Consider the following 13672-nt stretch of genomic DNA (forward strand, 5'->3'; position numbering starts at 1 on the left):
ATAAAATTTGAATAAAATTTTATATAAATTAAAATGTAATTTAAATTCAAATTCATAAGTTAGATTCGAAATACTTGATTAAATTTTAAATTTTTAATTAAAATTAAAATTAAAAATTTAAACTCATGTTTTAATTAAAAAAAGTTGAAAAAATAAATTTGATCCAAATAAGTATCCATTCCATCCGGATCCAACTTCTAATCTGGTCTCCTAAACCGGATTAGGCCGGATTGGAAAAAGAGGTGATTGGAGAATTTCCATTCCACTCGAAAATCAAAAAGGGAATAAGATTCCTGCGTACCAAATACTCACAAACGAATTCGCCCATTTCTAAGATAAAAAAGAAGCGAACCAAACACGTCTTAAAAGTAAACATTAAGAAAATATATAAAAAAAAATTTGAAAAAGGACCTCAAGGATCGATCAACTCCCAAATCCAATGGAGATCGAGGGAAAAAAAAAAAGAGACCTCGATTTCCTAACATTTTTCTTTCTTTTTATTATTATTATTATTTTTTTCATTTAAAGAGTGTAAATCTAAGGTGAAGGTCAGTATTACTTTAGTATATAGATGTTTCACAATATTATTCTTATATGCTATGTTTGTATATATTGCCAAATTCATGTGGCGCATTTCGCAGTGCTGGAGAGTGAATTAATTAAACACCTCCAGATCGTAAATCCGGAAGCAGCAAAGGATCGATATATTATTATTATTATTATTATTATTATTATACGCATAATAATAGAGCAAACAAGCCGTAATCTTATTTATTGTCCACATTTATTTTACTAGACTAGATAGATGCCAACAGACATGAGTGGACCGGTGGTGCGCAGAAAGCAAAGTGATAGAGCAGTAGTAAATCGAGTACGCATGCAGCAGTACGTAGACAAGCTAAGCCCTGCCGGCGCCCCGATCGATCGAGCTCACTTGTCCTCATCGCCGTCCACGCCGCCGTTGCCGCGGGCGCGGCCGCTGCAGTTGTCGCGGACGACGTAGAGCTTGTAGGGCGGTTCGTCGGTGGCGAGCCACTGGAAAACGTCGAAGCGCTGCTTGGTGCACCCGAACTCGGGCCCGGCCGCCGTCAGCTCCACGGAGCCCACGTACCACCCGGCTTTGTTCCCGCTCCCGTCCGACGTCAGGTTCATCCAGCAGGGCGGCGACGTGGTGACGCACTTTCCGCACCCGCTGAAGCTGTCGATATTGCCGTTCTCGAAGTAGTCGTGGCCGCTCCCCATCATCCCGCCCCACGACACCAGATTCTTGATCTCGGAACGGACGCGATCCTTTCCCGCCAAGGTAATGCCGATCACAGAGTCCGTGCCCGCAGAGTCCAGGGTCCCCGTTTTCACGCGCAGAGTGTAAAGGCACTCGCTTCCCGCGCCGCAGCTCGACCGCGATCCCGCGCTCTGCGATAACACACGTCGAACAACAAAAAATTTAATAATACGTTACGTTAAATATTAGAGAGAGAGAGAAATTGAACTCTTCAACGTTTTCACTTTCTAGAGGAAAATAATTTAGAATTAAGTATGATATCACGTTACATAATAATATAATAATAATATAAAACGACTGTACAACTTTTCGTCAAAAGCAGCAACATAATAATAATAATAATAATAATAATAATAGGAAAAAGTATTATGTTATCTTATATATTCTACTAAATACAATTTAATTTAACAGAAATAATTTATTCTAGCTTAGGCGTGTTATTTTAATTTACTTTGGAATGACCTATTAAAAATTATTTTCTATATCTTGGATATGATTACTTCCTAGTTTACCGCTCACCTTGCTGTTTTCTATGCCGCCCTTTACGCCTCTCTCGATCACTTACCGAAATTAATTATACATTATTTTATTTACTTTAGAAAAAAATCAAAACAAAGTACCAAACACACTTTTTTTTATTTCTTTTATATATCTTACAATAGTAAATTATTTCAAAAAAAAATTATTCATTCCTTTAAATATTACTTTATTACTAAACACATCCTAGCAACTTAAGATCGCAAACAAAATTAATTGTTTCATGTCATTTAATATTGTACCCGAGCAGTATGCTCAGCCATTCTCTGGCAGCCTAAAATTTTAAAAATAGACAATTATCTCATATCATTAAAACGGATGTTAAAATAAAATTATTATTTTACAATATTCAACAAACAGAAAATGATAGAGCAGAGCAAGTCAAAGGGTTAAGATGGTATATAAGTGGGGTTACCGCTGGGGGTGACAATCCAGCTCGCCGTTCTCGAGCCAATTTGTGCTCGTCTCGAAATCGAATCGCTCGTTTATTAAATAAGCCGAATAAAACCTGAATTTTTCAGCTCGTTTAATAAACGGACCGAACACGAGCTGGAATCAGATTGTTCGTATTCGGCTCGATAACAGCTCGAATACATATATTTTATATAATATAATATATTTAATTTATATTTATATAAAAATAAATATTTATATATGTAACATATATTTTTATTATTTAATTTTTAGCAAACATTAGATCAAAGTTTAATAGATAAAATTACAAAAAGACTGATTTATATGTAAAATTTCAAACATTAGATCAAAGTTTAATAGATAAAATTTTATAAATTTATTTTTTATATATATTCAATCTAATATTTTTAACTTATTGTTCGTTGGCCAACTCGTGAGGTAGTTCGTGTTCGGCTCGTTTAAGCCGAATTTTTCGGCTGGATATTTTAACGAGTCAGCTCGTGTTCGGCTCATTTATTAAATGAGTCGAACACACGTCAGCCCCGGCTTGCTCGTGTTCGGCTCGTTGACACCCTTAGGTATGCCAGGGCGATGTAAGAATTCAATCATAAGAATAGCTAAGGACAGCTATAAATCTTGATCAATATAAGTTTCAATTAATTTGTTTAGTCATAAATTCAAACATAAACAATACAGATATACTTTTTGAAAAGGAAAACAACAATTTAAATGTCAAAATCAAGTATTTCAAGCATCTTGAAAATATAATAATGAATTAAACATATATAACTTTCTTGGACTATAAACTATTTTGAATCAGCTATTCAACATTTCAAAATTTTATTTTTACCATCTAATCTTTCAATATATTAAATTTAAGTCGGTTAATAATATTTTGACTTTAAAATTTGATTGTATTATTTATTTTTACAAATTTAGGTAGCATATTTCATACAATTTTCGTAATTAAATTTATTAAAATAAGTAATTAGTTTAAACTCAATCAATCTTTATTTTATTTTTTACTATATAATTTATATTTAAGTATTAATATTTTAAAATTAAAATTTATATTAATAAGAAGAGAGAAGCATCAAATTAGATTAAAAAAAATTTAATTCTCTATCAAAATTATAAGAAAGAGAGAAAAAAAAAAGAAAAAAAAAAGAGTGGGCACCGATATTCTACTTCCGCCCTAATCCTCACCCCACCTCACGTAAAGAATGCCACGTGTATCTTTAACTCACAATTCATTATGTTATAGAGATAGATATATACTTACAGATATACTTTTAAGCCCCGTTTGGTTGGGAGAATAAGCGGGGATAAAGAAAGTTGTCCCCGCTATTTCGCCAAACGGAATGAAAATTCGCCGAGATATTTTATTCCGGTCAAACATTGCTATTCCCGGTTATCCCGGAATAGCAAGAAATTTATTATTCCACCATTTTGGTGGAATAGCACTATTCCAATGCTTAATTTCAAACTTAATTAAAATTATAAATTGAATTAAAACTAAAGTATATAAATATAATATATTATATATTATAATACATTATTTTTATTATAAAATTATTAATTATACTATATTAATACATATTATTTATATTTAAATATTATAATAAAATTTATAATAAATTATATTTAAGTATTATAATAAATTCTTTTTATTAAATTTANAAATCTAAAATTAAAAATCTAAAATATCAAAATTTAAAATTTTAAAATTTAAAATATTAATTTAAAATTTAAAATTATAAAATTATAAAATTTTAATTTTAAGATTACAAATTATAAATTTTTAAAATTTATAATTAAAAATTTAAATTTAAATTTTTAAAAAAGTTAAATTTAAATTTTTAAAAAAGTTAAATAGGGGTGAGTTTTAAAAAAATTAAATAAGGGTGCCCACCCTTATTCCCATACAAAGGGTGGAATTCTATCCCACCCCTTAACGGATTATTTCCACACTAGGATAACCCGTTAGGAGCTAGGATAGCAATGCCATCCTTTATTTTTTGTGTTTGGGGATAAAAGGGGATAATCTCCCAACCAAATAAGGTGTTAATGTTGCCCCTACCGTTAAGATTTGTTAAAAAAATTTAATTAACTATAGTTAAAGTACTTAACCTCATTACTCAATAAGATAAATTGACTTTTTTTTTTCTTATACTATACCTTCTTCTCTCAATGAAAATTTTAGCAATGGGAACCCTTCTTCTTCTTCTTCTTCCTTTTTTTCCTCTTCTTCCTCTCTCTCTCTTTTATATTAGTTTCAAATCCGCAACTAGAATTTTTCTGCCCCCGTTCATCCATGACGCGTGTTGCTTCGCTGCATATTGCTTTCCCATTCAACTTTCCTTATAATTTTTTTATTTTGCTAAAAAAAAAATATTGAACAAAAAATAAATGAGAGAAGAGATTGGGTTGAATTTTAAAGAGAAAGAAAATAACCATTGAAAAAAATTTTGGGAGATATTTCTGCACGATTATAACAGTTGAGGTTTTTGGAGGAACATATTTATGATGACAAATTTAACATTTTACTTATTTGCTGTAAAAGAACAAACAGTTCTGTAACAGTAACAAACCGGAGGAACAAATATAAATATCACTGAACTTTTATAGAAATGACATAAGAAAGTTAAACTTTGTAGGAATATATTTGTAATTCATTATATTTACAAGGAGCCGTATGTAATTAATCCTTAAATAAAATAAGGGAGTGTTTGGTTCGAAATCGGAATCGGTATCAAATTCGGAATGAGAATAAACTGGAAATGAAATCGAAATGATTTATTATCTCATTCTATTTGGTTCGCCACCTGAATCGAAAACGAAATGAGTCATTTTTATTGTCGATGTTTGGTTTAAATAGATATAAAAAACGTAATCAAATTAATATGTCTATTTTATCTTTATAATATATTAGTTTAAATTTAAATTGAAAATTCGATATTAAAAATTTACATCAAAATTTTAAAAATGATGTCAAAATTTTAAATATTTTTTTTTAAATAAAATTTAAAATTGAACAAATAATTCAAAATATAAAACTAAATTTTGATTTACCCAAATTCAAACTTAAAATTATAATTTAAATTTCAATTTAAATCCATCAATTTAATTTAATTTTTAAATAAAATTTGAATACAATTTTAGATTTTAAATTAAATTTAAATTCAAATATAAATTTTTAAATTAGATTTCAAATGCTTGATTGAATTTTAATTTTTAATTTTTAATTTAAGTTTAAATTAAATTTAAATTTATAAATATGATTTTTAAAATTAAACTTATATTTTAATTAAAAAATAAGTTTAAAAAATTTAAATTTAATCCGAACAAATTCATTCCATCCAGATTCAATTTTCAATTCGACCTCCTAGGCTGGATAGAAAAAAAGAAAAATTAGAGACATTTTTATTCACCCGAAAATCAGAATCAAAATAAAAATCTCATATACCAAATATAAACAAACAAATTTATTTATTTCAATTTTAATTCGAAGTGAAAGAGAGACGAATCAAATGCACCCTAACTGTAATAGTAATACAGCGGAAGTGAGTTCCATCCGCTACAGGTATGAGAATGTGTCACGTGAGATTCTAGATGGGATTTTGTACATCCCACGTGCTTCACGCTGTTCGATCTTATTAAAGATCTATGGGCTCATTTCCGGTATATCGATCGAAAACTTAGTTCGTCGGGTTCGAGACTCGCAGGTGGGGTTAGCCCCGCTGTAGTCGGCAACGTGTCGGTACGAAAGAGCCCGAGCCCAACCCGCTTGGCTGCGCGACCGTGCTGTGGTACGCCGTACGGAGCCTATGGTCGAGAGCCCACGCTCTCATCCCTATTCAGGTGGGACCCTCACTCCTTGCCACGTGGCAAGTTTTTTTTTTTTTTTTTTTTTTTTTTTTTTTTTTTTTTTGGTGGTAAGATCTGGATTCCACAGGAAGGTTCTGGACACGGCAGAAAGCCCCGCGTGACACTATTTACAGTCAAAATTTTCATCTAAAATGTAAAATTTGAATTGAAATTTTTTTATTTAAAATACTTTTTTAAAAAATATATAAATCTTAAATTGAACAGTTTAAACTGTGATGGTGACAGTTTAGAAATTCTAAAAAAAAATTCAGATTACTAGCATTCAGAAATGAAAAATAGACACCCCTCTCGTTAAAATAATTATCACTTTTTGGAATAATCTTATTTCATTCAGAATGAAAATATTTTCTGTCTACATTATTAAGCAAGATTAGCAATCGCTATAAAATTTATAGAATTTCTAAAGAAATATCCATCACACGACAAACCACAAGCTGGGGCATGTACTGTGACTTGGAAAAAAAAAATAAAACAGATTTAAAACGCGGACAGCCAAAAAAGCCAAAATGGTATTCTAGCGTAGTAGATGATTATTTTTATTTTTTTTTTCCCATGAAACATAATAGATGATTAAATGATTAAATGCCACAAAACAGAGTGAAAAAGCAAACAAGTAAATGCAGAACAAATCCCCGACAATTAAAAGTATTATTAACTATTCATCTTAGAGCTGTGGCTAGCAGTGTCTACAGGGCATGCTTCTTGTTTCCTCCATAATGCAGTAGTAATGTAGTACAACTGTGATAATTTTAAAATGGTAAAATCTAATTGCCACGAATCAACTCAAGATATCCAGTAGAGATTAGGCAATCACATCCATGTCTGCCAAATAGAGTATTTTCAAACCATAACATTTGCTCGCAAATAAAACGATACAACACAAACTAATCTCAAGGCAACACTAAATTGCGTTCCACAAACTTTCAGGAAGCATACAAGTATTCATATGTTTCACGCAACTAGATTTTAATATATGATTCATGCAACTAGATTTTAATATAAACATCCGAGGATTCACAATCATTTCTTTGGATTGTTAGTCATATTGTTGTCTCAGCTGCATCTCGGTCTCGCTCTTCCATGCAGAATGAGTCGATTGTCCTCTCATCCTCTTGCTCTTCTCCTTCTCTTTGATGGTCGACCCTTTCTTCTTATCAGGTTCTTTTACCTCTGCAGGAGGGCGATCTCCGCAAATTGGGCACACTACGCCACGTGTATGAGAGTAGGTCTTCGGAACCCCACACTGAAGGCACATCCTAAGATAAAAAAGAATAATACATTTAGTCTGGAGAGTGTGGATGTACTGTAATTACATCCTAACCGTCCAAAAGTAAAAGTTTCTCCTATAAAATGATCATTTTGCGTCTTCTGCTGTAAAATGGTTTCCTTGTTTCAGTGTGTACTTCAAACAGCGTTCTAAAGGCCATTTTATTGGAAAAGTATGTTGTCAGATCGTTCTCTTTTTTTTTTTTTTTTGGCTAAAATACAGCAAACCCCTCTCAATATATCGCAGGTTACATTTTACCCTCTAAATACAAAAAAATATGTAATTAACCTCCCTTGAAAGATCAAATATATCTTATAAGATTATAGTGTTAAAAGAAATAGTGAAATGACTAAATCTGCCTCATTTTTTACCTTTTTATTTTCCACCTCAAGGGGGTGAAGTGCATATTTTTTAGTCTAAGAGGCTAAGTGCTAACAATGAAAGTATTCAGAAGGGTTAAGTACATAGTTTCTTTATCCAAGGGGTTAAATACAATACATAATATATTGAAGAGGGTTTAAAAGTGCACATTTTAGCCTTTTTTTTTTGTGCACGAGCAGGATATAGTTGCAATATATGAGAAAGTAGAGGCCATAATAGTGTTGAGACTTTGGGCGAAAAGCTCAGGGAGTGAATTGCACTACTGGGATGGTGCAGGGACTATCCAAACATTTTACCCTTTGTGAAGTCTTAGTGACCCACAAAAAGAAAAGGTACCTCAAGAGTTCAGCAGCATCTTGTGCTCCTGGATTTGCAGCGGTAATTACTCGTTTGGTTTCACCAAGAGTCACATGACCAGAAGAGGGCGTGCTCCCCTCAACATCACTTCTTACTCGATCACGAATGGCAACTAACTGAGGTTTTCCCTCCAGCACAGCACCTGGAAATATGCTTGGTAAGCTATTGCTGAAAAGTAGCCACACAAAGAAAGTTGCAAATTGGATGCAACAAGTATGAAAATATTAGCATAGACAGTAAGCATAATTAAAATTTAGCACACAAAAAAAACATATAATAGATTGTTTCAACCGAAGAATGGCCCTTAATAGGAGCTACCAATGCAATTGAACATATGGCTAGCTCCAAACGATATCATCTGGCAGGTTTCTCACCATCTGACCGCCCAAATAGTGCCCCATAACTGAATGATCAATACAAACATGACTAACCTTCACCACTCGGGGTAAGTTACAATTGATTTGTGCACTCGAAATGCAACAAGCACATATATATGCAGCTTCATATCCATACAGTTGGATTTGCCATTTGGCAGAGTCCTAGGCTATTTCTATAGATGCTATATACAGTTGGACTGCACAATTGGATGATAAGCAACTACATAAAATTTCACCACTAGTAGTGAATGCTAGGAAAAGGTCCTAATTTTGTCCAAGAATCTAACGTAATCTTCTGTCAGAAAAGTACCATTTGTTTACACTTTTCAAACACTTGATATGGGTTTGGTTGTATATTCTGCGGCAAGAATGTTGCTAGCTTCTGAAATGTTGCATTTCATTTTGCATATAAGTTATAGTTATTTTTTTGAAGTCATCTGTGACATCCCTGGGATTTGAAATAGTGCTATATATAAGATATAATAGAGCTAAACCTTTTAACCCGGCTACAACATTTTGGACGATAACTAGGCCCAAGAGATTAAGAGAGTTAAGCGTGCTAGAGTTAGAATAGTTCTAAAATGGATAACCCTCTTAGGAAGCATGCGTCATAGTTATCAGAGCCAATCACTAGTCGGAAGTGTGAGATGAGTTTCGACTGAGTCAAGATTTGAATGACGGGCTAAATGTGTCTCATATTGTATGGTGCTTGTTAGTGCACTTGAACATGACGAGAACGTCAGAGCTTAAAGGGGAGAAGAATGTGACACCCTCAAAATTTAGAATAGTCCAATATATAAGATATAATAGAACAAAATCTCTTGATCTGAATATAGCATGGGCGGTGGCTAGATCAAAGAGGTCAAGAGAGTTGAACATACTAGGGCTAAGGTAGTTCTAGAATGGGTGAGGCGTCACATCATCTTTCATCCAATCCATTGTCATCCAACATACAAAAAATGTATTTTTATTTTCTGTCTTTCCTTTATCTTCCCTATATTTATGCATGCCGCAGTGACAAAGTAAAGATAGATCGAGTAGAAGGGAAAGTATAAAGGAGGAGTAAGCTAGAGAAGAGCAGTTCCCTTATACGGGTGAAAGCCGAAATCAACACCGTGGAACATGAGTAATTGGTTTTTCAGTTGCATTAGGTTGTTGAGATGAATCGGCAGATAACAATAGATTGTGATTAGGAATGCGAAGAGCAAAACTAGCAATATTATTCCTAAAATAATATCCAGTTTAGATGATCTATCCAACGATTACACTTTTACTGCCGCACTATCACAAAACTATAGACATATCGAGAGGGGTCCAAACATGTCTTTTGGTGATGCAAGAGAGAAATTAATAATATCATATTCTATTAAATACTTAAACAGTGTTGATGAACTTCCCCTCTCTCAGTTGCTGGTGTATTTTTGTGTACGTGCAAATTCATGTTAGTGTCGGCCTATAAACTCACTAAAATTTAAGATTAGAAGAGAAAGGATCTGTGAATTAAGGTTCGCACAAATTAACGAATCGAACATCAAAAAGATTAAACCCTTTTAGAGGCGTACCAGCGGGAAGATCCTTCTTATCTCTCTTCGACCGATCTCTCGCCCTCCGATCGAGCACCCCGAGCGCTTCTCGCGTCTCCTCGGGAGCGGCGACGCAGTTGTTGAGAAAATCCGGAGGCCCTGTGCACTCCACAAACCCCAAATCGAAGCAAAACACAGACCCTATCATCCCAAACACCACGAAGAACACGAATTCGTTGTGCGCGAGAATCAAAGAAGAGCGATATAGAGAGAATGAGATACCTCGGCAAAGGCCTCTAACGCGGAGGGGACGGCGGAATCGGGGGAGGGTTTTGGGGCATCGGAGGGCGATTTCTTCGCCCCATTGGATCGATTGCTCCGAGAGGCGAGGGGTTCGTCGCCGCGCTCCTCCTCCCCATCGTCGTCTTCGTCTTCGTCGTCGTCGCCATTGTCGCTGAGGGAGGAAGAAGGGTTACGATCGTCTCCTTCCCCCTCCTCGGAGGCGGAGGAGTAGCCCTGGAGGAGTTCTAAGCTCATGGGGAGAGGCGACGCGGTTCTCAGTGTAGGGCTCGAAACTAGTTTTCGCAAAACCTATGTCGGGTGAGGATAACAACGAGGGCCCGCTAAAGCCAGGTCCGACCCACCTCAAAATGGACCGGATCAACCAAATCGGAAATTTGAACCAGCCCGCATTGAGTTTTGAGTGGAGTCGAAGCCCAATAACCTCGTGGATATGATTTGATCTGGTACGGTGAGTCGCCCAGGTAATATTGGGACGTGCCCTCATAGGCCCATCAAGTGTATAGCCAATAGAAAAAAAAATGAAAATAAAAAATAGAGAGGGTGACAATAAAAAAAAAAATTAAGTAAAATTAATTTACAAAACCAAGAAGGTCTACAAACTGTACAGTTATTTCAATCTGATTTGTTCTTGGAATTGAATGAAAATTCGAGTAATTAAAAGCTAAATAAAAAGGAATTTCCATTCAGAGAAAAGGGGGGAAAAGCAACTTTTAAATATGTTTTAGACATAAATGTACGTATCTGCATGTTGAGCAAGCTATGTTGAACATAAATGATCTCAGGTACACTGTTAAATATTATGAAACTATGAAACTATTATTATTCTTTAAAAGAATAAACTGTCACTGAACAATTAATATCTTTTAAGCTATATATTCAACAATCCACTCATGCCATTCGCAGGCTCAAGACATAAACTTGAATAAAAGGGAAAGAAACCCAAGATGTAAACTTAAAATAAATATGAAGAAATTAATTATACTAGGAGCCAGTTTAGCAAAACTTGAACTTAAAACCTTATGTGTTAAGGAATATGAAATAACTTTTATTCTCGAAAAGGTTAAGTTACTAGTAAACGGTCTTTTAATATTTATATTCAACATATATGTTTTTTTTTTTTTTGAGAGAGAGAGAGAGAGAAGTAACATGCTATATATTTCGTTCTTTTTTTTAGAAATAAATAAACTTAGTTAGAAATAAGAAACAACTAAATTTTGAAATTGAAATTTCAGGTATCATGCAACCATTAAGATTTTTACCACTTTACGTTGGGGACGATCGGTTCAACGCACATATTTTCATTTGGTTGATCACACATAATTCGAGACTTTTCTATCTCGATTCGAGCTTCTCAAAAATCAAGCATGGGTAGCTAACTATCAAAGGACAGAACAGCTTGAGTCTAGGAGAAATATATGTTTCTGCAATCGAAAATATCTTTTAAATTTCTTTAACTATATATATTATTCAGCAATGAAATTAATGGGAATGCTTGATATCATTATTAGAGAACATATATTAAAAGAAAACTGAAGTACATTAAATGCAACAAGAACAACAACTAAACATTGGATCCATTTTGGGAACATAAGAAAGTATCATCAGCCAACACCACGTTGACACGTGGCGGCTAATTAGTTCTTGTCAGAGTCTAATATTGGTGGGGGCACCTCAATGCATGCATGCAGTGTATATCCATGTGATAATAATAAGGTGGCAGAGTTAAGAGTAGCCCATTAATTACCAACCCCACTCAAACTATACAGGAGCTCAACGTTTTCAATGCATGATGCCAAATTAAACATGGGCCTGCACTGATCATACTTTGCTCAGAGTACCCTTACCCATCTTTTTGTCTCTTTTCCTTTATTTTTTTGAGAATAATATGTAGATGTAATGTGATCAATATGTTGTCATTGTTACCATCTAGTATACCTCGGCCTTGTCTTTGATATTAACTTCAAAGTTGTAGTTGGTTAATAGTAGACTTGGTATACATGAATTTCGAAGAGATTATCTGATAGAAAATGATCTAGAAAATATTGTTAACGCTTCCTTACGTGCACGACAAATATAAATGGCACGTAGATATACCATCGATCTTACTTCCCGATGTTAATAGAAAACAACCAAGGAACATTGCCAGAAGATGGGCATATATTAGACGTCGCATACTTAAACAACGTCACTAAAGTCCTTATTAATCTATTGCATTTCTCCTTATACTAATACAGTGAATGTGCTAAATGATCTGTGCTTAATCGCTTTTATCGTCTGTTAATGAGTTTGGTAGAGGTTGGTGATGATCAGTACGTAGCTAGTGATTCTTGATAGGTTGTTGTTGTCCCATCAGGAAGCTAGCTCCTCTCTTAGTGTCACCAATTATAGGGCCCTCCGGGATCGAAATTGCCTGTTTATTTATCAATAAAACTAAAGGTTCACATATATACATATGTAGGATCTAGTTCTATATATGTATAAAAAATGACTTGGTTCATTGAGCATGGGCACCAATGATGAGCTGAATACAGTGAATTCACCATCTTTCCACGCATGAAAGGAATAGAGATCAAAAGGAGAGAGCAAGGCTTTGTCAAAGGATTTTGGATGCATGTTAGTGTCCCATTCGCAAACCAGGTGTGCTCAAAAAGGCATTAGAGTTGAAGTGGAATCCAACTCCTCATTCAACCACATAGATTCCCTTTACACCTAGTGGGTGTCTGTGGCCTACTAGAAAGGATAATTCATGCCTCATGAGAGAGAGAGAGAGAGAGAGAGAGAGAGAGAGAGAGAGAGAGAGAGAGAGACTATTGATAATGCACAGATTCCATTGCCTCTGTTGGAGTGTGGACGAATTGAGATCCAAGGTGGTCTATGGTGGAGTTGAGATTAGATCCTACGTTTTAGAACAATATGTATTGATGGTTGTTTTTACAGGTAGTGAAGTGATATAAAAAGCAGTCATCTTCATCGTTATTAGACGTAAAGTATATTCATTAATCTGGTCAGATTCAGCCAGTAAATAGTGATAAAACATTCAATCATTTGAGCTAGTAAATAGTAACCGGAATCAATCATTCTATTAATATCGCTGTTAATATATAACATCAATATCAATCTTTTAAGTAAACAAAGTATTTCAGGACAATGCTGATCATGTTCTCTACCTGGGGATAATCATTCATTGCTGACCTTAACATTTTAGGGTCATGTGGGTTGTGGGCTAATTTACCATGGCTATATACATGTTCCTTGGTTCGAGAGCAAAAGAGCTTCTGCAAAGCTATTGGTGTAAAATATCCAGTCAAAGCATGCAGCCATGTTTTTTCACCATTATAATAAT

The 13672-nt window shown here is 34.1% G+C and overlaps 2 protein-coding genes across 2 annotated transcripts; both read right to left on the minus strand.

Annotated features, from left to right (window-relative positions):
* LOC109712135 (PLAT domain-containing protein 3-like) lies at positions 747–1440 on the minus strand (the record flags this gene model as incomplete). The annotated part of the gene is made up of 1 exon (XM_020235560.1): positions 747–1440. A coding segment is annotated over one exon (510 nt), but the record flags the coding sequence as incomplete, so codon positions are not given.
* LOC109711792 (chromatin modification-related protein EAF7) lies at positions 6866–10602 on the minus strand. The gene is made up of 4 exons (XM_020235016.1): positions 10309–10602; positions 10066–10192; positions 8106–8268; positions 6866–7377 (listed from the first exon to the last, which is right to left on the minus strand). The coding sequence occupies exons 1-4, from the start codon at positions 10561–10563 to the stop codon at positions 7158–7160; spliced, it is 765 nt and encodes a 254-aa protein (XP_020090605.1). The 5' UTR covers positions 10564–10602; the 3' UTR covers positions 6866–7157.

Source organism: Ananas comosus, linkage group 6 (assembly GCF_001540865.1).
Source record: "Ananas comosus cultivar F153 linkage group 6, ASM154086v1, whole genome shotgun sequence".
Lineage (NCBI taxonomy): Eukaryota > Viridiplantae > Streptophyta > Magnoliopsida > Poales > Bromeliaceae > Ananas > Ananas comosus.